At 40.8% G+C, this 25,724-nt stretch overlaps 2 protein-coding genes across 5 annotated transcripts; both read left to right on the forward strand.

Moving 5' to 3' along the window:
• Positions 1-1,178: 1,178 nt before the first annotated feature.
• On the forward strand, positions 1,179-14,922 carry LOC306770839 (ATP-dependent zinc metalloprotease YME1L1-like). Of its 4 annotated transcripts, XM_079259843.1 has the most exons (19): positions 1,179-1,232; positions 1,358-1,398; positions 2,661-2,780; positions 4,396-4,564; positions 4,875-4,976; positions 5,060-5,169; positions 5,315-5,465; positions 7,256-7,363; positions 7,769-7,942; positions 8,025-8,177; positions 8,262-8,394; positions 8,484-8,546; positions 8,951-9,063; positions 9,829-9,984; positions 10,122-10,273; positions 10,354-10,480; positions 10,596-10,669; positions 13,815-13,901; positions 13,986-14,922. In XM_079259843.1, the coding sequence occupies exons 2-19, from the start codon at positions 1,363-1,365 to the stop codon at positions 14,124-14,126; spliced, it is 2,169 nt and encodes a 722-aa protein (XP_079115969.1). In that variant the 5' UTR covers positions 1,179-1,232; positions 1,358-1,362; the 3' UTR covers positions 14,127-14,922. The 4 variants fall into 4 exon arrangements, with proteins under 4 accessions (XP_079115969.1, XP_079115968.1, XP_079115971.1 ...); XM_079259842.1 differs by having other exon boundaries at positions 1,179-1,398; XM_079259845.1 differs by having other exon boundaries at positions 1,179-1,398; positions 7,256-7,339.
• A 1,965-nt stretch (positions 14,923-16,887) lies between these two features.
• On the forward strand, positions 16,888-25,227 carry pks1 (polyketide synthase 1; the record flags this gene model as incomplete). The annotated part of the gene is made up of 6 exons (XM_079259990.1): positions 16,888-16,945; positions 17,032-17,185; positions 17,263-17,423; positions 17,503-17,706; positions 17,796-17,977; positions 19,777-25,227. The coding sequence occupies 6 exons, from the start codon at positions 16,888-16,890 to the stop codon at positions 25,225-25,227; spliced, it is 6,210 nt and encodes a 2,069-aa protein (XP_079116116.1).
• Between the last annotated feature and the right edge of the window lie 497 nt (positions 25,228-25,724).

A 25,724-nucleotide genomic window follows, 5' to 3' on the forward strand; every position in this document is an offset into this window, starting at 1 on the left:
ACTCAGTTATTTGTATTTTCATAAATGGTGGTTATTTCCATTCACCAGCAGGAAAACAGATGGATGTATTAAGCTAGAACAGTATATGATTTTTTTTTTTTTTTTACATAAACAAATTGTTAAGAGGAGATACAGTTTTGCATAAGTGACACAGTGATATTGTTTATTGTTTTGACTTGACAGTGACTTTACAAACTCTTTGTTATATGTGTTACCAGATAGATCTTGCTGGCTGTCTGAAGGGAGTAAAACAGATGGACGACGAAGGGACTTTTGCTCAAAGCAAGCGCATCTCGCTCAGCTTTCATCTGGCTTGTCATGTTTTTATCAACCATATCCGCCTTCTTCATCACCTAAAGGGAAAAAAAAAGTTTGATCAAATAGAAGTAAAATTTAACTGTTATAAGGTATCAACAGAAAAAAATGTTTACCTTAATCGCGTATAAACGTGCATTGCATTTTTTCCGAGCAAGGTAGACCTTGCCAAATGCACCACGGCTGATGGGTTTCAAAACGACAAAGTCGTCGATTGAAGGCGGTTTCGGAATATCCACTGATTTCTCATTTATCCCAGAATGACGCTTCTCATCGACCTCCATCATCTAAGTGCATATAAAAAAAGGAAATTCGTTTAGTCTAAGACAGCCAGCTAGCTCATCGTAAACATCTTCGTGACAAAACAACACTTCGGGGTTTGTTTAGAAAATTTGAATTCATAGGGTCCTTAGACGTCATGTTAGATAGCCAAGAAAATGCTCGTACTTAAATACAAGTTTAGCTTAAATACAAGCTTAGCATTTACTTTAATTATTTGATAGATATTTATGTATGTACAAAGGAGCTTAATTTGGTCAATTATTTTTAAATAAATTGTGCATAATTATATAGATTAATGATCTTGTATAATTGTTTAATTTTACTCAGGCGGTCACGAAGAGACATAAAAAGGTGGCGCAACGGGTGCACCTAGCTTACGTCATTACCACACGCATTTTTTCTTTTTCCTCGCAAAGATTTATTATATAATAAATTTTCCCTGGAATTACTGTTTTCCAGTATTTTAAATAATTAATAATAACTAAATATTTTTGTTGCATATATGACAGAAATTATGCAAAAATACACTTACCCGGAAGTAATTTGCTCATACGTCATTTTGTAGTCCATTTGACCTCAGACGCCGGGTGGAGGATCCATTTGCTGCTCCTTGCTAAAAAGTTGTGTAACTGGCCGTAAGTTGTGTAACGGTTTAAACAAAAGGACATCCTTCCGAGGAGGAGTTGTTATTTAGGTTATATCGAGGGTCACTCCTCACACACTAACCCTTTAGGTACAATTTTTTTTTTTAATCTTTCAGCCAAAATGTTTTCGCTCTCAACGGCGTTTCAGCCCCAGCAGGTAAGCTGACTGAATAGCATGTTGATTATTCCCGAGCAGATGTGAGACAATCTGCCTAATTATTTTGTCTTTTACTTTAAAATATTATGTTGCCTGTGAAGGAATCAAATCTTAGTGATAATGCATAGTCAGGATTTTGTATATTTTGGTCATGACTTTTGTTTTGGTCAATGACAACTTAGCGTGGCTAATGCTAACACTTACGTTTTATCAGCCAGTGCTTACGTCACGTTGCTGATGTCCGAGTATTAAACAGCAAGAAGTGAGATTTTACACTTTTGACTTGATTATTTGATATCCTAGAGAAGAGCTAAGAAGACTAAGTATATATTCTTAGGAGAACTCCCAACGAAAGTCTAGATTATATAACTTCCTGCTTAATAAACTCAACCTGAAGAACACTGACAATCCTGACACACTGAAAGACCCAACCTAAACCCAGCAAAGCTCACTGTTTTGTTTTGTTTTCCTAACCAGTGTAAATCTTGTGTGTGTGTGTGTGTGTGTGTGTGTGTGTGTGTGTGTGTGTGTGTATATATATATATATATATATGTATATATATATGTGTATATATGTATATACACACACACACACACATACAGTTGTGCTCATATATATTCATCTCCTTTCATTAAAGAAAAGGCTGAATTTACAACGGTCACTCAAATAACTGGAGACTTAAAAAAAGGAACAATAACTAAAAATTTGCAAAAATATAACTTAGTAATATAAGACACTGTTTTTTCATTTAATTGAGTTGAAGAAAGAAAGGGGGAAAAAACAAACAAACAAATTGGTCCTGGACAAATGAGAGCACTTTTCTGTTGAACAGTGGGACAAAATACCTGTCAACAGGTGCAGAAGTCTGACTGAGAGGAACAGAAAACACGTGACTGTAGTAGAAACACTAAAAGATTGTTCAACTAAATATTAGTTTATGAGTGATGTAATATGTAATAAATTATCTTATTTGTTTGCTTTTTAAAAAAATATTTCTATTGAACCAGAATTAGAAAATAATGTAATGATTTTCATAACATTTTTATTTATTATTACTTTAGTCAACTTCAGCTTATTTTACAGGCAGCTGTTTTTTTCCTTCCTTAATGAAAGGGTATGAATAAATATGAGCACAACTGTATGTATAAAATATGTATGTATATGGAAATGTGTGTGTGCGTGTATGAATGTCAAGGTTATTTATGTGACAATGTAGTAGAAAATCTATTCTTCACCGTCCTATTTATATTTTGCCTTCTAGATGATAGTGCCTCTTGGCCAGGTCATCAACGCCTTGCACTCTCTAAAGAACTCAGCTACAGCTTCAATCCAGACCCTTCAGAAAGACTTCAATCCAGATCACACTAAATACCCAAGAGAGGTAACCGAGAGATGCTACAAATGCACGACGCTTACCAGGGATTTTCTGAATATAGATTTTTTTTTTTTCGGTATAACTCGAGTCAAATAAACTATTATGATTATTCTGTGTTAATTTCACAACACGCTACATGTCTAATAATTTTTTTGTTGTATATTTATCTTTTGATGGCATACACCATATTACAGAAATTATTTTTAACATTTGTTTTAAACATAAAGAATTTAGAGTCACTGTTAGAATCATCTAGCAAGGTTTAGACTTCCAGTTGTCCTTCAGCAGCATAGCTGATGTTTAAATGATGGATACTGGAGCGGTGAAAATTAAGTAAGCCGGTGGTTCTCCTGCAGGTGGTGAAACGTATTTCTTCCTTTCACTGCAACTATATTTAAGTCGTGCTTTGCAGACTGGCTAACGCTTTTCATTTCATTTTATTTATTCACACATGGATTTGCAAAACATCATATCACAACAAAACAAAACAATTCAGAAGCACGTTTTAGTGCACCACAATGACACTTTGATCATTTTTTACTCCATAACCAAACAAATCCGACAAGGATGACTTCATCTGTTTGCTTGGAAGGAGTAACGCTTTTCTTCCATACTTTTTTAACACTAACAGGCTTCATGAAACCCGTATAAAAGGAAAACAGAGAAACAAAAGTTGTAAAACGTCAGTGAAGCGTGATTTTGTTTTCATTCCATGCGCAAGGTCCTTCATGGAAAGTGACAATGTTGAGGGATCTTTCTGAATAATCGTGGTGTTTATTACAGCAATTAATACATCAAGTATTCCTGACATCCTTAATACATAATAGGTAGATTACACACAATTAGTCCCAAAAGGGAAAGAAAAACAGGATTTCTTGGCATAAAAATTATATATTTAATTTGTTTGTGTAGTTGGATTTCAGAAAACGGAGATTACAGAAATGGATAATAAATGTGCAGAATTTATCAAGTATTCAGGATAAAATGTAAGTTTAAAACACTCTGGTTGTGTCTGCGCCTCTTCATTTAAAGGGAATTAAGAACAGAAAATTAGGTATTTCACTACGCTGATGGATTGGTAGATTTTGATTTTCAAAAAATTATATATAGATTCAGGAAATCTCAGAAATGGAATAAGAAATGTGTGATTACATTTTTAGTCAGCCAGATCACCACCTGGATGCAGGAAATTTTAAAAGATTCTTGACTGTAGCGAGATCAAGATCATTTTGCCATTGAAGCCTCAAACTCAAAAATTATTCCCACAACCTGCCAGCTAAAAAAAACGATGGTTCGGCAGAGGTCTGTGCTCCCCAAGTGCTTCTAGTTATACTTATATGTCTTTGCTCCTGTTTAATTCACAGAGCTGTGTCCTGTCTATTTTATTTATTATTTATCTTACTTGCACATTGTGCAGATTAAAAGCATTAAAATATTTCAGACATTTTGGCTTCTGTGATTTAATTGCTTTTTACTTTTGCTGTAGCTTAGAAGTTCTACAGCTGACCGGTCGCCTGTTTCATGTCCAAATTATTTTGTTGTTTGACTGAAAGTAAAGTAAAGAGGTATGAATTATTACAGAAGTGTGAACAGACTCCACTTTCTGTGTTTTCCTTTTTAGCAGAGTGTGAGTCTGAGAGATCTGGGTCTGTCAGACGTCAGGGTGAGTCAGCTGGACGAGCTGGTCAACAGATTACTGCCCATCGTGGGACCAGAAGAGCCTCCCACTGTTCCTTCAACATGGAGGACGAGTCACGTTTCCTCAGACAGTTTTTTCCACAATAAGCACGGTGAGCTTGTTACACAAAGAAAAAACTCACATTCGAAGTCGAACGTTAACTTTATTGAACCGACACCATGTTTACCACATCTACACAGACCAACTTCCTTCCGTCCACACCTTCCGTTTTATACCTTCAGAATAAAATAAGACTTCTACTCCTTTCACAATAATACATATATAACAATGAAACATGCACTAACCAAAACACAGTTACTGTATTTTAAACTTATCAAGCTGCTCAACTCTGAAGATTTGTCTTTTTGTTTTGTCATTTCCTGCAACAAACCCTGAATGTCTCTGTACTTTTTGTCTTGAAGGGTTTTCTCAGAGGCGAATGGCAGGTTTCTGCTCCCCGTTGTTCCACAGACAACACCACAGCCCTCTTAGAGAAGTTTGCTCAGAGCTCCAGTTTTTACCAGGTAAGAAGCTGATGTGGAACATCTGCCTTCTGTGAAGAAGCCGGATCATCACAGCTTTTACGTTGTCGTGTTTGTCCTTGTAGTGTGGGTCCAGAGTCGGGGCTTTAAAACTCTTAGATCCAAACCCAGACGAATGGAGTCGGGACCTGATGGTCCAGTGGAACCTGAGGCCTACACGCCATCTTTCATGAAGGTGACTTTCGCTTATCGCTCGAGGTTCAACCTCATTTATTTAAAATATTATGAGTTATTATTTCCTGCATACTGCTCAGGTTTGAATGACAGCATTCATTCTGCAGATGTTTTTAAGACTTCTTCTATGTTTGTGTTCCTCACAGGGTTTGCTCCTCAGGGAAAAAGGAGCAGAGGCTCAGTCACTGGACCAAGTGCTAAAACAAAAGAACCTTCCAGAAAATCAGCAGGAGGCTTTCAAGACGGGCTTCGCTGAGGGGTTCATGCGGTCCCAGGCATTTACTCAGAGAACACAAGGCATGTGATCCATTTTGAAATGAGTTTTTGAAGCTTTTTAAATGCTTCTTCGTCACGCCGCTTTGAAGCTTTAAATGTTTTATGTAAAGCACTTTGAATTGTCTTGTACATGAAACGTGCTGCGTAAATTATCCTGCTCTGCCCAAAGGCAACTTCAGCTATGTTCACATTGTTGGCAAAAGTAGCTCAAATCTGGCCTTTTTGGCCAAATATGTCGCACATAGTTATTTATTTTTAAATTCACAATCTGAATAGCAAAAACTGTTAGGTTGTTTTTTGTTTATTTTTGGTTTCATTTTTTTAAAAATATGACTGTAGACTTTCATATTTGACAATAAATCAGATATACATATATATCTGATGATGTTGCATTTGAGACTAGGCCTGTCGCAATAAGTCAATTAATCACACGAGAAAAATCCGCGCAATAAGTTTGCCGGCCGCAATAATTTTAATTTGTCTTTCTTTTTTCTCTCGCTTACTCCGAACGAGTGTCGCATTTGTTTTAAGACAATATTAACTAAATACAGCAACACGACAATCTTCCATCTGCAGTTTTCCCAGCTGGGTAAAAACAGACCTGAACAATCTGCCTGGATGAACAAACATGTTACAAACTTTACAATGACATGAAAAATGACATACTGGAAGAAATCAAAGACATTTAATTTTACCATTCCACCTCTGGTCAACTCCAAACATGTCCATAGCTTGACCATAGACGATGTAACTGTGTTGCTTAGTGCTTGGAGACCATATGTTCCAGATAAGCACGTTGCCAAAACCCCAGGAGCAACCCTGATCTGGTTTAGCAGACTGGGGACTGGATGAGCATAAACTAGTCTGCACATCCAGCTAAATATTCTTTAAATGAAAGTATGCTGATCTTTGAAAGGGTGTATTTGCATTGTTATGGCATTATTGTTATTGTAGTCAAAAATGGTCTCAAAATGACAACAATAATCGCTTCAGGCAATATTATTGTTTATCACAATAATTTCTGAGACAATTAATCGCATGGCAAAATTTGTTACCATGACAGGCCTATTTGAGATCACAAATCTGTCGGAGGAGGTGGAGCGTGGCAAAAATGAATACAAACAAAAGACAGGAAAACATTGAGTCGTGATTTTTACAGCTACAATTTCACAACAACTTTGACATCGGTACAAACACACTAGCAAGCATGGTATAAAGATTTAGCATTTTAATGCATTAAATGACCGCCAGAAAAACCACAGGAAACAACTCATAATTAAACAAGAAGACCAGGTTTTTTTTTGTTTGTTTGTTTGTTTTGGTTTTTAAATATAATTTGTTTTAATCATGTAAAGCAAGTTACCATGTGTTCTTGTTTCACTGAGATAATATCATATTCAGATTATATTGTGGCATCAGTAATAACTGTTCAAGGGTTAGTTGGTTGAAATCACAGATTAATTTGATGTCATTAATGTTTTGACAGCCCTAATTAGATATATAATTACATATAATATTATATATAAATAATTAAAGCTAATGAAGACCTGTAAGGAGTGTTTATGTGATTAAAGGCTGTGTGTAAAGACACACACTCAGGAGAGTGTTTCATCTGCAGTGATATAGTTTTTCATCTTAGGAACCAAGTAGTTGCCGTCATGAAAAGACATATAAATGTGTCGTTGCGGTGTGAGATTTTAATCAGAATAAGTTAGCAGGACTATGACACGGCACCATATTTTTGTTCATGTGGGAGTTGTGTAAATATGCATAAAACTTATTGTTAGCGTTGTTTTTTTCTGTTTTGACAGACTCGCTGAGGAGAACCAGACTGATCCTGCTGGTCCTCCTGCTTGTTGGTGTTTATGGCCTGTCTACAACCCCGTTTCTCTCTGGTAAAGGCTCCTTTTCTGATGCTGGTTTGTGTCAGTTTTCTTTCTTTAATAAGTATATAAATAAAATCTAAACCCTACATGCACACTGCACCTACTGCCAAGCCTCCTGGAATCTCTTACTTTAACAAAAATAAGGCTAATTTTCATGTTTTTTATGTTTCATTAGCAACTTCAAGTAAAGAGGATACATGCTATGCCGGCTAGTGTGCATGTAGAGGTTTGCTAGGTGTCACTTTATACTAATACATACATTATCTATACCAGCTGTTTATATTTTCATGACTAAGTTTAAGCTAAATGAACAGCAACAAGCAGTAAATGTGGAGAAGCAGCATAGATGTGTGGCATAAAGTAACCAGTAGATATTTAATCTGCTCCCATGAGACTGAAAAAATGTGTTGCTGAGGAGATTATTGTGGGATTTTACAGTGAGGTTTCGCACCACATCTGGTCTGGACTCTGCAGTGGACCCCATCCAGATGAAGAATGTGACATTTGAGCATGTAAAAGGAGTTGAAGAGGCCAAGAATGAATTGCAGGACGTTGTTGAGTTTCTCAAGAATCCACAGAAGTTCACTGTTTTAGGTGGAAAGCTGCCTAAAGGTATCATTTCTTTCAGTTCTTCTATTTGTTTCGTGAATAGGACATCAGGGGTGTATTTTAATGTCGTCTTCTGCCTTCTCAGGGATCCTCCTGGTTGGTCCGCCAGGCACAGGAAAGACGCTGTTGGCGCGAGCTGTAGCCGGGGAGGCCGATGTGCCTTTCTACTACGCCTCTGGATCAGAGTTTGACGAGATGTTTGTGGGTGTTGGTGCAAGCAGGATCAGGAACCTTTTCAGTAAGTTTGCTGGATGTGATGAAAAATATCAGCAAACACTTGAAGATAAATCCAGCTTCAGCTTCTCCTTCTTGTGGTTTGCAGAAGAGGCAAAAGCAAACGCTCCCTGCGTCATATTTATTGATGAGTTGGACAGTGTTGGTGGGAAGAGGATAGAGTCTCCCATGCATCCTTACTCCAGACAAACCATCAACCAGCTGCTGGCTGAAATGGATGGGTCAGTTTTAATGTAGTTTCAATTATGCTAATTCTTCAGTTTTGCAGTGAATCTTCTCCTAAAATGGAAAACGTTTTGATGTTTTACAGATTCAAACCAAATGAAGGCGTCATCGTTATCGGTGCTACTAACTTTGCAGAGGCTTTGGATAAGTATGTTTCCATTTCTGACCAACTATATTTAGCTTCTTTTAGCAGAAAAGGTGTCGCTGAGGGAAGATGTTGGTGTGAGAAAATGTATCAGCCAGTTAGAAATGTGTGGAATATGTGCAGCATTTGTCCTCTGATCTTTCTGTTAACCCTATAAATGTTATTATATTTTCTATGTGCAGTTTATTAAAGCTAAGATGTCGATTTTAAGTAGTTTTTAAGTTATTTTTAAATAGTTTATCATCCTCAGAGTTCACTGGTTAGCTTTTCAGCTTCCTATAGAGGATTCTCTCTAGATGTGCTGGTTAAGGTCACATGTATTGGTCTGCTGTTAAAGATATTTTAGGACAAAATAAGACTAGGAGAACGTGCATCTTGACTACGTCTGTGTCGCTGGTACTTTGTAGTGCGCTGGTGAGGCCGGGGAGGTTTGACATGCAGGTGACTGTCCCTCGTCCGGATGTGAAAGGACGCACAGAGATTCTGAACTGGTACCTCTCCAAGATCAAAGTGGACTCTGGTAGGTCCCCCTTGTACCATTATAAGTTCAGTTCAGCTTTATCTGTACAGCGCCGCTTCACAGCAATGCTGTCTCTCGGCACTTTACAGACACATCAGTTCAAGCCAATTCATAAATAGCCGAGCTAATAGAAACCAAATGACTGCGGGAAATCTTGATTTTGATCCAGTTCCCAATCCTGAGCATGTATGAGGCGACAGTGGGAAGGAAAACTCTCTTTTAACAGGAAGAAAACCTCCGGCAGAACCGGCTCAGGGAGGGCAGCCATCTGCCTCCACTGGTTGGGGTGAAGAGGACAGGAAAGACAGATCAACATGTACAGCAGCTTTTATTCAGGAAGACCTGCAGAAAAGGAGAAATATATTAATAATGGCAATACTGTCATAAATTTATACATGAGGTAAAAGGAGCAAGGTATGACTCAGTGCATCAGGTCACATCCCCATTGCTACATAAGTAATAGATGGCTGGACTACCCATAACTACAAGAGCATAACCTGGACAGTTGGGTCCCGTACATGAAGACTCCAGCTCAGGAGATGCTCATATCCTGACTATAAGAGTCGTTAAAAAGGAAGGTTTTCAGCTCCATCTTAAAGGTAGAGAGGAGTCTGATTCCTGAACCCACAGTGGGAGCTGGTTCCATAAGAGAGGAGCCTGATAGCCTGATAGTCCTGTCTGATAATAAGTCCATGTAGACCTAAAAAGCATGTTTGCCGTCTCTTTAAAGAACAATCTCCTCTGATCACTGTTGTTCTTTCACAGCTGTCGATGCAGAGATCATTGCACGAGGCACTGTGGGATTCTCAGGAGCAGAACTGGAGAACCTGGTCAACCAGGCGGCCCTGAAGGCAGCAGTGGACGGGAAAGAGATGGTCACGATGAAAGACCTGGAGTTCGCCAAGGACAAGATCCTTATGGGTGAGTTCACACCGATGTTTGTGTTCAGATCAGCAGCTTTATAAGATGTCAGGTTGGTTAAACAGATGGCAGGAGGAGTCCTAGAGAGAAAACAGAAAGCTTTAATCTTCTTCTTCTGTTTGTCTTCTTCGTGTCAGGTCCTGAGAGGCGGAGCGTTGAAATAGACAAGAAGAATAAGACCATTACAGCGTACCACGAGTCCGGTCACGCCATCGTTGCCTACTACACCAAAGATGCAATGCCCATCAATAAGGCCACGATCATGCCGAGAGGGCCAACTCTGGGCCATGTAAGTTGTTTTTAAGCTCTTCCAACGTTCATCATTTCTATTAGCAGGTGATGAAACTGACCTGCATGTCTGTTGCCAAGGTGTCCATGCTCCCAGAGAACGACCGGTGGAGCGAGACCCGAGCTCAGCTGCTGGCTCAGATGGACGTCAGCATGGGCGGTCGAGTAGCAGAGGAGCTCATCTTTGGAGACGACAACATCACCACCGGTACGAACTTCAGAGCAACAGCTTGGGTTTTTATTGAGACTAAACGTGATGTAAAGATGGCTTATTGTACGTTTTAGAAAAGTTTTGTTCATTTCCTCCTCCTTGTGCATTTAAGGAGCCTCCAGCGACTTTGATGGTGCAACCAGAATAGCAAAAATGATGGTTACAAGGTTCGGCATGAGTGACAAGGTAAGAATATATGAAAGATGGTGCAGATGCAGCCAGTACAGTCAAGACCGGATTATCCAATGCATTATGGGCGCGGGTTCAGGGGCCCACACCCACCTGGGGTCCATGTAGGGCAAACACCAGCAGTTTGGACATGAAACAAAATGTAAATAAAAGCCACATAGTTACACAACAGTGTCTAGTATATTGCTACTGGTACCACTGGCTTAGAGATGTTAGAAATGTCGTTTTACAGTTTATCATTGACAATTTTTACAATGTTGCTGTGGGGAAGGGGGCCCCTGGAACACTCTGGGCCCAGGGGCCTGTGCACTTTTAGTCCGGCCCTGACTACAGTACAGTCTCTGTTCAGTTTGAACTGCATGTCTGTCGGCAGGAAACATCTTTGACTCGGTTTCACAAAACATCGTAGCCAATGTTTATTTCAATACTTGATACTTTTGTTGCCAGCTTCAGTTTGGCTCCAACAAAGAATCATTGCAAAACCTTGTCACATGATTTATTCAGATGCCTTGGGGTGAACCAAACACTGCGTGGTGTCGTCAGAAGGTGGCAGCACTTTCATAATAAGATAAATAAAACCAGCAAGAGACTCATCTCATCGTTTCTTCTCTCCTCCATCTTTCTGGACCGCCTGTGGTCCAGAAGTTCCCCACAACCAAACATTTTAAAGGATGTTTCATCTTTATATATGTAGATTTGAGGTAAACAAGGCTTTCCGGAGGAGCCATAAGCAGGAAAAGTTTTTTTGTTTTGCATCTTAAGAGACACTTTAATTCCACTTTTAAAATGAAATTAACAGTAAACAAAGGCTTTGCCACAGCTTTGACATGGGAGGAAACAGAGGTGTGTGTGTCATTGAGTATGGTTGAATAATCAAAAAGGCATTATCTTCTGGTTTTTGTTTTTTTTTCTGAACATTTTTCCTTAATTTAAATGGGAAATGAGAAGACAAAGACTTTAAAAAAAACACTCCTGCACCAGACTGTCTGATGCCCAAATCCAGTCCTCAAGAGCTGCTATCCTGCAACTTTTAGATGCAGCGCTTTTCCATCACACTTGCAGCAAATGAATGACTGGTGAGCGGGCCTCTGGAGACCTGAATGACATGTAGATGAGGGAATCGAGCCGTTTGTTTCAGGTGTGCTGGATGTAGGTTGCATCTAAAAGTTGCAGGATGGTAGTTCTCAAGGACCGAACTTTGGCAGTATCCTTGTCTTCATTTTTATCCAATCACAGGGTTCCTGCAGGGTCTTAAAAAGTCTTAAATGTACGAATCTGCTTTTAATACCTTTTTAAAAAATCTTTAAATTTGACAGTTTTACACATTAGATCTAAAGTGATGTCGGCCTGAAGCCGTCCGCTGCTTTGTGTTAAAATGTCTCAGAGAAATGTCCAAACTGCAGAGTGTCGCTAATTTCTTCCCTTCCAACCAGACCATTATGTTTATATTCAAAACCAACTATCACTGAAGTTGAGGGGAGAAATGGGTGGCGAACAGTTACTCAACCTGTGAAGCCTTTATTCACCTGCAAAAGAAAACTACCTGACAGTAGCCACGTTTACATGGGAGTTTTAATTCCTCTCTGATTTGGAATAAAGTTAAATCTGCTTTAAACTGATGGAAATGAAAATGGAAACACGTAACTCTGAATGCAAAAAATAAATCATAATTAAACTTAATTCTGAAGTAAGTGGCTGGTTTGGTTGAAATCCGAGCTGATTAATTCCTCTGTCGTGTAAAAACCGCTCTAAGTTAATTCCGATTGTTCTGTACATGCTCCGTACCTCGTCCTGTCCCGAAGACGTATGTTGTTTTTCCTTCCCGTCTTCAGTACTTAATCTTCCTTCTCCTTCTCAGTTGCTGAAAAAAGTGAAGTAATATGTTCATGTCCAGCTGCTGCTTCAAAATTATAATCAAAATAACAGCAAAACTGATACTTATTACGTAGCTTCCTATGTTACAACTGAAAAGACGAGAAGCAGGAAGCAAACGTCATTTACGTAGACGTAATTAACGCCTACCCCCTGTCCAATCAGAACCCTTCCCAACCCGCCAATCTAAAGCAGAATTAAGTAAGGACGAATTTCCCTGTAAACCTACATTGGGAATTATTATTATACTCGTAGGAGAATACTGTTAATTCTGAATTAAATAATTCCAAATTATTATTTCCAAACTTAAAAACATCATGTAACCGTACCTGCTACCCAGTGACTTGAGAATAGGATTCGACCAGTAAAAAAGGAAAAATACTAATTGAACATTACATGTCTGGACAAAGGGTCTTTCTTGGCCTGGTTTACTCGGGTGGAGAAGCCACCGTTAGCTTGGTGCACCTTGTGCTAGAAGAACATCGAAGTGGGGACACTGAGGAGTTTGGAGTTGCACAACTCTAAGAGCCGAACCAGATGTTAAACACTGCGCTGAAGTTTTCTGTCATTATCTTTAATAGTAAAGGGATTTGTGTTGCAACAACGTGTTTTTGTCATCAAGTCGTTTAAGTGAAGCAAACTCTTGTACTTTACTCCGTCGGGCCAGTCACAGCTGGTGTTTTTTCTGAAATTCAAGGAGTCATCATTTATTTTTAGTGATACTGGCTTTAAATTCTGTTTCTTAAGTGGTCTTAAAAGGTCTGAAGTTAACTTGTAAAAACCTGCATGCAAGTCGAATGGATAGGACGACTAAAATCATTGTCACTTTGAATGCTGCATCGTTATTCTTTTAAGGCTAAATAATAAAGAAACGATCCAGTTGAAGTTGGAGAATTTGTTTGTCTCATGACGTAACCTGTCACTCGACATACGTTCAGATCAGAAGCACCACATGCTTTTTCACTCTGTTCTCGTCTCCTTTTTCTTGTGTCCTTGAAATGTACCCGCTGCTGTCTCAGAGCCACATTGTAAAACATTATTTCACACACTTACGACGAAAGATCTGCCGTAGAACTTGAAAGAAAGTGTACGACTTCACTGATTGAGGCCCGGCTAGAGACAAAAAGCTCCTGTTCTAACTGTAATTATAGCCAGGAAAGTATTTTGTTACTCTATCTGAGGACGCCCACTCTGTAATGATCTCAGGTAAATGCATGTGAAGCTCCTATTGTTCACTCAGCTTAAGTGTGTAATTTGTGTTTCGTTGCAGCTGGGAGTCATGACCTACGGAGATGTGACCAAGCAGAGCCCCGAGACACAAGCCGCTATCGAACAGGAAGTCCGAGTTTTACTCAAGGTCAGATTTTCCTCATAATGTGGATTTTTTTTTCCCCATTTTTCTCTCTGATAAGCTTCTAATTCTTGTTTATTGTTTCTGCAGGACTCGTACGAACGCGCTAAAAACATCCTGAAGACTTACAGTCAGGAGCACAAGAAGCTAGCGGATGCCTTGCTAACATATGAAACTCTGGATGCTAAAGAGATCCAGATGGTGCTTGAGGGAAAATCTCTGGACCACTAGAAACCTCAGCAGACTTTATAGACTCTTGAACTGTGTATATAAATATAAAGCTGTGCAATCCAGCACAGGCCTTGTGGAGGTCTTCTGTTTTATGTTTGTACTCCTCATTTTGTCAGCGTGAAGATTACAGTGACATAATTACGTTTCAAGCTAATTTCTTGCTGGTTTTTTTTGCCATTTCCTGCAGAGGATTCTCATTTTCAGTGATTTTTTAAAGCACCTGAATCTGATATAAAGACATGAATACTGGTTCCTTACCAGATATTCAAAGTTTTATTGCTGGTATAGTGGGGTTACTCTCCTGTAAGACAACTTCTGCAGTAGTTAAATACATCAGAGACGATTCTTGTATGAAGTTGACAGCTCATCATGGTGTTGAACAGCCAGATGAACACCATAGGACCTTAAAGTACCTCAATCTAGAATGTACCCTCTGGCTGTAGGATGGTGCAGGTGATTTCACCGTTTATTTATCCTCCTGATGAAGAGTTTTCTCCTCTCTTAGGTATGTCATTTACATATAGAGTCTGTTTTGTTTATTATTTATTTAAGTGCCCAAAGGTGTGTCCTTTGTTCCATTAAAAGTCTGGATAGGGCCTCTTTGTCCTTGTCTAGGATTACCTGTAATTTATAACAAAGAGTGTGTGTGTGTGTGTGTGTGTGTGAGAGAGAAAGAGAGAGAGAGAGAGTGAGTGTGTGTGTGTGTATAGTGTAAGAATATAAAGGGACTGGCTTGGTGCTTCTGTTACTTTAGACAAAGGCCTTCTGAAAGCTCAAATAAAGATGACTCTTATGAAACTTTTGTGAATGCGTTATGTCCAAAATTTATATTTGCTTTGGTTTCTGGCAAAATTACATTTGCATCAAACGATATGGATCAAACGTTGGTGTTTCTTTAGTCTCACTATGTCACGAAACAAAGCTGAGACTTAGGTTCTGCACATCGAGGCACCATTATGTACTTCTTTCAGAGAGCCCTCTGTTACCTGGAGCCATCAAGCAGCACTTTCAGGATCACATCCTTTGGTTTTCAACTGTTTTTATTTTTGTAATGTAATTTTTATGAACATATTTAACAAAGGGAAAAGAGGCAGCTCAATGTTACAACAAATGACACCCATTTTCCTTTGGAACACCCCCCATCCAACCAACACATTACAAATCTGTATACGTAGTGTCAAGGAGAGGAGCCAATAAGGAAGGATTAAATAGTATACTAGTCAGACAGCATTAAGAAGCCTCTGAAACCCCCTCTATTCCTTTTAACCAGGTTTGAATAGTAGATGAACGAGCACGGTTAAGTCCAGCTGAAGATAATTCCAGGTATAAGATATCCAACAGGGTGTACAACCGACAGGCCGGATTAAAGGTTCACAGGCCCCTGGGCCCTGCGTGTTCCAGGTGCCCCCTTCCTCATCATAACATTTTGAAAATTGTGAATGATACACTGTGAAACAACATTTCTAACATCTCTCAGCCAATGGTATCAATAGCGAGACACTAGACACTGTGGTGTAACTATCTGGATTTTATGTACATTTTGTTTCATGTCCAAACTGCTGGTGTTTGCCCTACTTGGGCCTCAAGTGGGTGTGGGCCCCACGGCTTGTGTCTATAATGTTCATTGGATAATCCGGCCTTGACAACAGATGTTTTATTGAGAGGCCATGCGGAGGCAGCCACCTCTGGACAATTAATTTTTTAGCTGCAGTCATGCAAGCCAACCACAGTTTACGTTGTTTCTGCTTGATTGGGAATCTTGAATTGTCCAAGATAAGAAGCTATGCGGGGTCCATGGGAAAGTTAGCATCTGTTAGTTGGGAAACAATGTGTACTACCTCACTCTAAAACAAAAGTACTTCTGGGCAGCCCCATAGAGAAAGCAATAAAGTGCCAACTGAACCACATGAGTGTGGTACGGATGAGGAGCTAGCCCCATCAGATCTCTTTTCTGTGAGGTCATGTAAGTCCGGCGACATATCTTAAAATGGATAAACTGATGGTTGGGGTGGTTTTTAGAGGAATTTATAACATTATTCCCAACAGATTCCGGGTTAATGTCTGTCTGCGCGTTGTTCACATCTTTTTGGTTTTCAACTGTTTGTAATAGAAGTAAGTTGCTCTGTTAGGTGTGAAGATGCATAAATCCCATGATGGAGACATGACAACCACCTGGATTCACCGTATAACTGAAGCAGACCCCAGTTTGTGAGACTGAAAGGATGTGTGTCTGAGATGGAGGCCTAGTGCCCCATAAGGGACTCTACTATCACCATTTCTCTTCACATTTCACCTCAGACTTCCAGTACAACTCCTGAGTTGTGGCACCTGCAGAAATACTCTGATTACTCTGCAGTTGTTGGGGAGTATTAGTGACGGCCAGGAAATAGATTTTGAAAACTGGTCTGTCACTTTTTGGGCTGGTGTGGAAGAAATTACCTTATCTTGAACAAAAATAAAACTAGATTCAGATCCAGCCTAAATGACCTGATTGTGATGAAGAAGTTGTGCACACAGACTTCTTTTGTTACTGGGAGGTAAAAAGCAGGAACAAAGGCTTATTTACCCCCGCCGGTGGATGATCTGAACCTGTCATTAGTATCCAGAGGAGATAAAGCCAGCCAGGACAATATCCTCTGTCTATTTCGAACGGGTCCAACGTTATATAAAGAGGTCTGCAGAGGTACCAGTGGTACCAGTCTACATGGAGACGTTCAGAATTTCACTTTGTTTTTAAACTAAAAAAAACCTCAAATTAATGATGGAGGACACGGAGGATGATTTAGCTGTGATTGGGATGGGATGCAATTTCCCTGGAGGTATGAATCTGACACAGTTGCACAGTTTTGGAAGAGCTTGCACTTGTTTTAGATAAATCTTGGTTTTGTGTTTTATTTGACTGTAGGTGAGGGGTTGGATCGTTTCTGGAGGGTCCTGTTGGAGGGGAAGAACTGTGTGATGGATATCCCAGCTGACAGGTTTGACACCACTTTTTGGTATGATGCTGATGTCAGCAAACCTGGAAAGATGCTGACAGCCAAAGCGGCTCTTATAGAGGGGTGAGCTTCATGCGACTTCAGGCTGATCTCATGTTTTCCTCGTGCTGGACTTGTAATGTTTATCCAATATGTTTTAGACTGAACGAGTTTGATCACAAGTTTTTTGGTATCACGGAGGCGGAGGCTGACTTCATGGATCCTCAGCAGAAACTCCTTCTGCATTGCACATACAGGGCGCTAGAAGATGCGGGAATAGCCATGGAAAGCATCAGTGGAAGCAGAACTGGCGTTTACATAGGTGCTCCTCTCATATGTTACATTTAAAATCATATGACACACTGTTTGTGACTTGCTCTGCTTTGACTGTGCTGCTGCAGGCCTCATGAACAGGGACTATGAGATGCTCAGAAACGACAGTCCTGGCACATTTACCCACTACAACGGCACGGGGACGGCCACGAGTGTCGCCGCCAACAGAATTTCCTTCATCTTCAACCTGACTGGCCCTTCGTTTGCCATTGACAGCGCCTGTTCCTCTTCTTTAGTGGCTCTGCATGTGGCCTGCCATGCTATCCAGCAGGGTTAGAGCTGTTCACTTGCAGCATAGTTAACTCCTGCATCGTTTATTTATTTTCAAAATGGCCTATTTTTATTTTTCTCTCTCAACTAGGAGACTGTGAGATGGCAGTGTGTGGAGGGGTGAACTGTATAATAGAGCCAAGAGTGTTTGTTGCTCTCAGCAAGGCGAAGATGATCTCACCTGAAGGAACCAGTAAGCCCTTTTCCATCAGAGCGGACGGCTACGGCAGAGGGGAAGGCTGTGGCGTCGTACTCCTGAAACCTCTCAGACGTGTAAGTTGATGCTCTTGCTCTTATTTACAGTAATACCAATTATTAGGGCTGTGGTGATATGCATTTGTTCTAATTCGATTCCGATTTTTTTTTGGGTACCAATTCGATTTAAACTGTGATTCACATAATTCTTCCATGTTGCTGATTTTTGTAGATTAAAACAAAAAAAAACATTTATAAAACTTTTTTATTCATCATTTTTCTTGATTTCAATTAGGAAAAAAATGACATAGTAGCTAAATAATCATTCTGCTGCTATAATGCCCAAGAAGACAAGTAAAAAGATCAATAAAAACATTAAAAATAACAAAAAATTTATAATGGATTGTTTTTATTTATTTGGAAAAAAAAAATGATGTCAAGAAAATAGTCATGATATTCTATTTTTCAATTCAATTTTCACACCCATACCAATTATTAACATCTTTTTGGTCATTTTTTCCTAAATAATCAATGCAATTTACAGGAATAAACATTTCTTGATCAACAAAAATGAAATTAGATTACATAATAATTTGTATTGGATGAAAACATCTTATTTTTAAAATTTAAAACAATGATTCTAGTTACTCTGCAAAACATTAAAGGTTGTAAAGAACATAAATCTCTACCTTCTGTATTATTTTTACATTGCAGATCAGTTCCTAAAAACAAATCAGAGAAACATTTTCCTGATCCAGTTCCACGCCAACATGGAGTCCTTCAGCTCACTTATCCTTTTTATTTGTGGAATTCAGTCGAGAGAAAACTTGTTTTTATTGAGAAAATAATCACTGGTAGTTTTTATAAGGTAAAATGTAGATCAGATCAATTCTAAATAACACTAATATTCACTATGTTGGTGGGCATTATTTGGTTGTAATTTCATATGGCTTGTGTTTTCCTCGTAACTTCTCCATAAGATAGCTCCAAATCCCCTTGCTTTGACAGGAATATCACTTTTCTTTATTTTCATTGACAGAAAAACATTATGGTGCAATTAAAGCTGAGCTGATTACGATTAACTTCCACGCAAAACAACTTTAATCCAAACTTTTCCACACAAGAACATTTCAGTAAAGCAAAACAACTAACAAGATATGAGAGCAATTCACTATAAAAAGAAATATTCACCTACATAAAATATGATATATATTATTACTCGGTACAAGAAAAATACAGAATACAGGAAAATATGTATGAACAAAAAAACAAACCTGAGCTTCATCAGTGCAAACTTTAGTTAACATGTTGGATAAAAGTCACAATATTTATTTCCAAATGACTTTCTGCCCATAGATGCATTCATGTGAATGAAGCGTGTTGGACATCAGACTCCCATGATGGTGCACACGCACCACATGAAGGCAGCGTGGATAATCTGTATATGAAAAAGAACGGCTCGCAACTTCAACTGAGTTCTCTTCCTTCATTTAAGAGTCAGTCAGAAGAACTGATTCATTCATAAAGGCCACATCTCCAGGTTTTAGTTTTTTTTTTAATGTCAAGAAGGTTTAAATTACAGAGCTTCAGAGTCAAAGTGTTGTTGCAGGAAAGTGGAAAAAGTAGTGATTTTTAAAACAATAAAGACAGAAAGTAATTCTTGGTATTCATATGGAGCAACGTTGAAACATGGTTGTAAATTATCGTCCTGTTTTAAACATGTTCACAATGAAACCTGTCAAACCAGCTCAAGCTCTTAAAATATTTAATCTAAAAGGTTTTAGAGACTTTGGCCTTTTTAAAGATCCTATAAACTTCATGAAAACAGTCTTTTGACTTTTTTTCACAAGATGTCCTGGTTTTTTTTTCTGTCACAGGCCATTAAAGACCACAACAAAATATGGGGCATCATCAGCAAAACTGCAGTCAACCAAGACGGGCGCTCTGTGACTCCAATCACCAAACCCTCCATGACACAACAAGAGGAGTTGCTGCGCAGAATCTACTCAGACTCTGACATTGCAAATGTGCAGTATATAGAAGCACACGGGACTGGAACCCCAGTGGGAGATCCAACAGAAGCGAGAAGCATCTCCAACGTCATCGCCAAAACCAGACCTCCAGACTCAGGGTTACTGCTTATGGGGTCTCTGAAGGGCAACATTGGACACACAGAATCTGCAGCTGGAGTGGCCGGACTCATTAAGGTACTGCTGATGATGAAGCACAAGACTGTTGTTCCCTCTGTTTTCTACTCCGATGACAATGCAAGTATAGACGTAAAAGCCTTGAACTTAAAAATCCCGACAAAAGCTGAAAGTTGGGAGTCAAACGGACCACTGGGAAGGGTAGCTGGGGTCAACAGCTTTGGGTTCGGAGGAACAAATGCACATGTGATTTTAAGAGAGCACAGTCACACATTAGATCCCATAAAAATCTGGCCAAAAATATTTGTGTTATCTGCAGCTTCTGAGCAGTCAATGATCCTGACTGTCACTGACACCCACCAGAGACTCTGCAGCGGCGGAGCCGTAGACTTGCAGGCGCTCTCATACACCTCAGCATGTAGGAGGAGTCACTGCAAACACAAATATAGGAAAGCTTTTTCAACGGTTTCCATTTCAGACTTAAAACAGCAGCTCACATCTGCACTGAGGACAAAGGCTGAGTCAGTATGGTCTGACGTGCAGGTGGTCTTTGTGTTTTGTGGAAATGGGCTGTCCTACAGGGGGATGTGCAGGCAGCTCATGAAGGAGGTTCCTCTTTTCAGAGAAAAGGTCAAAGAAGTCGAAAGCATCTTCCAGAGTTATAAAGACATCAGTATCAGTCGATGGCTTGCTGGTGAGTTCGGTGACGTTGACCTCAGCCAGCCAGATGTTGCCCAGCCTCTTCTTCTGGCAGTTCAGGTGGGGATCTCCACCTTGCTGAAGAGCTGGGGTGTCAAACCCGACACCGTGCTTGGTCACTCCATTGGCGAGATCGCTGCCGCTCACTGCTCAGGCCTCTTGTCTCTGGAGGATGCTGTGAAAGTGTGTTTCCACCGGAGCGCTCTTCAGAGCAAAGTCAAAGGCGGGAAAATGCTCGTGGTCAGCAACGTTGCAGTAGAAAAAGTTTCAGAGATTCTTTCTCTTGTCTCCGGGAAGGTTGACGTAGCTGCTGTCAACAGCCCTCAGTCGTGCACTCTGTCAGGAGATGCAGATGTTGTAGACATCCTCCATGAGAAGCTGAGGCTCCTTTTGCCCAATGAGAAACTCTTCCTCCATCACTTAGATGTTCCAGCTGCCTATCATAGCCACATGATGGATCCAGTTCTAGATGATATTGAGAGGACTGTAGGCCTTTTGGAGTGCAACAATGTGGACTGTAAGCTGTACTCAACAGTGACTGGAAAGGAGTATTCACACGGTGATTTCACCTCTGGCAGATACTGGGCAAATAACGTCCGAAAGCCTGTTTTATTTGAGCGAGCTCTCTGTGCTGCTGTCGAAGACAAGCAGTCTAGAAGAAGCGTAGTCTTTGTGGAGATTGGACCTCGACGGGCTCTTCAAAGGTACATACAGGAGAGTCTTGGAAATGATGTTACAGTTCTTTCTTCTGTCCACCCAGAGAAAGATTGTGACACCATCTCCTCAGCTGTGGCCAAACTGTTTGAACTTGGGGTTAATGTAGACTGGAATGAGGTCTACAGGGGGTGTGAGACGCTACCCACATCTCTTCCAATCTATCAGTTTGACAGCATGAAGAAGGATGTGAGTTTTGAAGCTCTGAGACAAGACAACAGCTCATCCAGGTTCGCGCACCATCCGCTCTTAGCCCAAACAAAGCAGGATAACAAAGAATTTGTGTGCAACATCTCACTGGAGACTGCACCTTATCTTTGGGAACATAAAAACGACAGCGTTGCCATCGTGCCCGGTGCACTCTACGTGGAATTAGCTTATGCTGCGGTGATGGCAAGTCTGCGACCAAAAACGGCTGTTTCCCAGCTTTGTCTCAGTGTTGCATTTGAGAGCGTGCTAACTCTCAGCTCCAGCTGTCAGCAGCTGAATGTCACAGTAGATCATTCAGACAAACACACCTCATTTAAAGTGCAGTCTTCCGTTGCAACGCTCGCCTCTGGCACATGCAGCCGTACAGATCAGCAGCAGCTGATAGAGGAGACAAACATTTGTCTGGATGTGATCTTCCAGAGGTGCAGCTTGGTTATGAACAGACGGGAGATTTACTCAACTCTCGCTTTTTCAGGGTTCGAGTATGGTCCTCTTTTTCAGCAGCTTGATGATGTGTGTTTGGGGAAAGAATTCAACGAAGCTGTAACAACATTTCAAGTCCCTTCTGAACTTCTGAAATATCTTCATGAATATTTCCTTCCCCCCGTGCTGTTGGATTGTTTTATGCAGATGACTGCTGTGGCGGCAATGACTCAGCTTGCAGGAAGGCGGGGATTCCCTTCAGGCATTGCAGCCATGGCAATAGCAGGACCCCTGCAGGAGGAAATGGTTATATACTTGCGGGCAACTCAGAAAAGTCCAGACTTCCTTGATGTTTGTGGTTGTTTTGCTACTACAGAGGGGAAGGTACTGGTGGAGCTTAAAGGGGTTAGGATTTCCTTTTTGGATGACTCCTTAAATGTTGCCCAGCCGCCATTCTTTCACACGGAAACGTATGCAGTTGCACATGAGAGGGATTTGCAAAATTGCCAGCTGAAAGCAATTGTTTTTGAGGATAAACTCGGCATTGCCCAAAAGCTAAGACCATGCATAAGCCCAGAGTCCGTCTTTGTGGAGAGCGCAGAGAAGATGACAGTGGACCGAGTTCATAACTTGGTGTTCAACTCGCTGAGCCACAACGAGAATCTGAAGGATGTTTTCTTCATTTGGGGCGTAGAGGATCTCAGTCACTTATCATCTGATAAGTTGCTAGACTGCTTGGTGACCTGCTGTGAGACGTTTCGCTGGATTGTTTTGGCCGTCAAAAAGAGCAGGCGCTCCTGCGCTGTCAGGGTCATAACTTACAGATCTACAGGAATGACTGCGGACCACGTGAGTCCTGGCTTTGTGCTTTCAGGTTTGACGAGGGCTTGCGCAGCAGAGATGCCGGGTCTTTGTTTTCAGCTGACTGACCTCGCTTCTGTGACCAGTGAAGACATTGACACCCTGGTTCATGTGGTTAGAACTTGCCAACATCAGGAAGTGAGAATCAGCAAAGGGCAGGCGTTAGCAGCAAAAATAGCAAGGACACAAGTGAAGGACGAGGATTTATGTGATGGTGAAGCACCCACTGTGCATGTAGGACACTTTGTCCTGCAGACATCTGATCCATACCGAATGGCTCACCTCTCTGCCATCCCTGCTGATCCTGGTACTAACCCCATCCAGAAGAAGTCAGTTCAAATTCAGCTCACAAATGTGTGTGTGCATTCATCTGATTTCTTTCCTGTCAGCGCATCCCATTTGGACTTTGGCAGGACGATGTACTGGACCAAGCATGTGTCGCAGAATCACAAGCTTCTGGCCTTAGATTTTAGTGGCACTGTCACAGCTGTTGGGACAGATGTTAAAGCTGTAAGAGTGGGAGACCACGTCGCATCATGCTATCCAGTCACAGCCAGCGCAACCATCGTGATTCCTGAATCAGCATGTTATAGCACAAAGACACTACCGTTCCTTAAAGAAACTCCATGTGTGTCTTACTTCATCCTAGCATGGGAGATCCTGCAGAGGCTTCTGCCTGATGTAAAAGACCAGCGCAGAACATTGGTGATGATCTCCTCCAGCTCAGCTTCTGTTCTGATGAAGGTTTTGGCTCTCACAGCGAGCAGGGCGGGCTGGAATGTTTCCTCTCGCCCACATTTCACAAGGGAGCTTCCACATTTTGATGCTATTGTTTTCTTGCCCCCATTTGACCCTTCCTGCCAGGAGGTGTACGCCAGTGGTGGACTTGACAAGCATGTCATCTTTGTGTACAGCAGCTACATGTCACCGTTAGTCTCTGCAAGCCTTTTCACATTTAACAATGAGCACATTTTTGTGCATAAGCTGGATGTGAGCAGTGTTCTCCATCGAGCTAATCTGCAAGCACAAAACAGACATGTCTCCAGCTGGCTGCTGTCACTTGGGTTTGATGCATCGTCGCTGCCTCTGAGAAGAGAGCTGTACCAAGTAAAACAGCCTGAGTCCTATTTCACTACAACAACAGTGCAGCAAGTTGTTTTAGACCATGCAGGGCTTGATTGTGCACCGCTAGACATCGCTTTGCTTCCAACACCCAGGCAGCTCTTTAAACAAAACTGTGTTTATATTGTAACGGGAGGCATCTCTGGTTTGGGGTTTGAGACGGTCAAGTTTATCGCCCACAATGGTGGAGGCTGCATTGCAACGCTGTCGAGAAGTTTTCCATCTACTGAAATGCAGCTTGAAATGGATCTCTTGCAGAAAAGATGCAAGGTTTCTATCACTAATATCCAGTGTGATGTGTCTGTGTCGACGCAGGTGGTCGATGCCATCTCCAAAATTGGGGAAAGGTTTCCAGCTTGTCCTATCAAAGGAGTCTTCCACAGTGCTGCGGTGCTGCATGATGTTCTGATTGAATCCCTTGACAAGTCTCTTTTCAGGAAGGTGCTTCGGCCCAAAGTTTGCGGTGCTCTTAATCTCCACTTTGCAACACTTCACAGTGCACTAGATTTCTTTGTGTGCTATTCTTCCATCTCATCGTTCATAGGCAATGCCTCACAGTGTAACTATGCAGCAGCCAATTCCTTCCTCGATGCGTTCTGTCATTTCCGGAGAAACCTCGGGCTTGCTGGACAGTCCATCAACTGGGGTCCTTTGAACCTTGGTCTGCTGCTGAACAAAAACCACTTCCAGCAGTTCCTGGAGGCCAAGGGGATGATGATCATGGGTGTGCAGGACATCCATCAGATGCTGAAAAAGTCCCTTTTAATGAACAAGCCGCAGCAAGTAATATGCAGATTCAACTTTAGAAATCTGAAAATCCATGTTCTCGCACAAAATGCATCACTCAGAGAGCGACTGACAATTTTAGTGGAAGCAGAGCTTAAAGATGAAATACACAGTGAAATTCATGTTCAACATTTGCCTTCCTCTCATGAGAGTGTGAGGAGGATTGTGAGTGACATGCTCCATGTGAGTCCAGCTGAACTGGATGATGACTCTTCTCTGTGTGCACTGGGGATTGACTCCATGTTGGCCATGACTTTACAGAACCAGATTTTCCAGGAAACAGGAGTAAACGTACCTTTGGCTCTGTTATTGGATCCCAACAGTACAATTGCAAATTTAGAGAACGTTGTCGTGAGCAGTGGGTAAAACCATGCCTTATAATGCATTTTGTTGTAAAAGTGCAGCAACTTGTGGAAACTGATGGCAGCCATGAGGTGGATTCATATAGAAATCCATCTGTCATAAAATTTTGCCACAAATTTAACTGTTCTGTTACTGAAAAAGCAACATTCAAGCAATAACGAGATGTTTACCATCACTGGAACATGGAGGTTTTAGTCCCATAGTTGGCTCGGAAAACTAAACTTCTGATTTGCCAACAGCAGTGAATTCACAATATCAGGGGATTTTCCTTCTTTTTGAAGTTAGCTTGGTGATGCTCAGAGGTTGTCAAAGCCTAAATCACGACATGAAGTTTACAACTGTGCTTGGTCTGAGAGAATCTGATCTTTTCCAAACTTTAAAAAAAAAAACAAAACAAAAACCTGAGCTCCACTAATTTGGAAAAATTAAGAACTGATGGTACCAAATCTCCAAAATGGACATTCTGGAGACCTCATTAAGTCTGTACTAAAACCTCTTAT

Source organism: Telmatherina bonti (assembly GCF_933228915.1).
Source record: "Telmatherina bonti genome assembly, chromosome: 20".
In the NCBI taxonomy this organism is placed as follows: Eukaryota; Metazoa; Chordata; class Actinopteri; order Atheriniformes; family Telmatherinidae; genus Telmatherina; species Telmatherina bonti.

What these genes read in the sequence shown, in the direction of transcription:
- LOC306770839 (XM_079259842.1), top strand. Translation starts at nt 1,363, where the DNA reads ATGTTTTCGCTCTCAACGGCGTTTCAGCCCCAGCAG. An exon ending in ACACGCCATCTTTCATGAAG is followed by an intron (nt 5,170 to 5,314) that starts GTGACTTTCGCT and finishes TGTTCCTCACAG; the next exon opens with GGTTTGCTCCTCAGGGAAAA. An exon ending in GGTTCGGCATGAGTGACAAG is followed by an intron (nt 10,670 to 13,814) that starts GTAAGAATATAT and finishes GTTTCGTTGCAG; the next exon opens with CTGGGAGTCATGACCTACGG.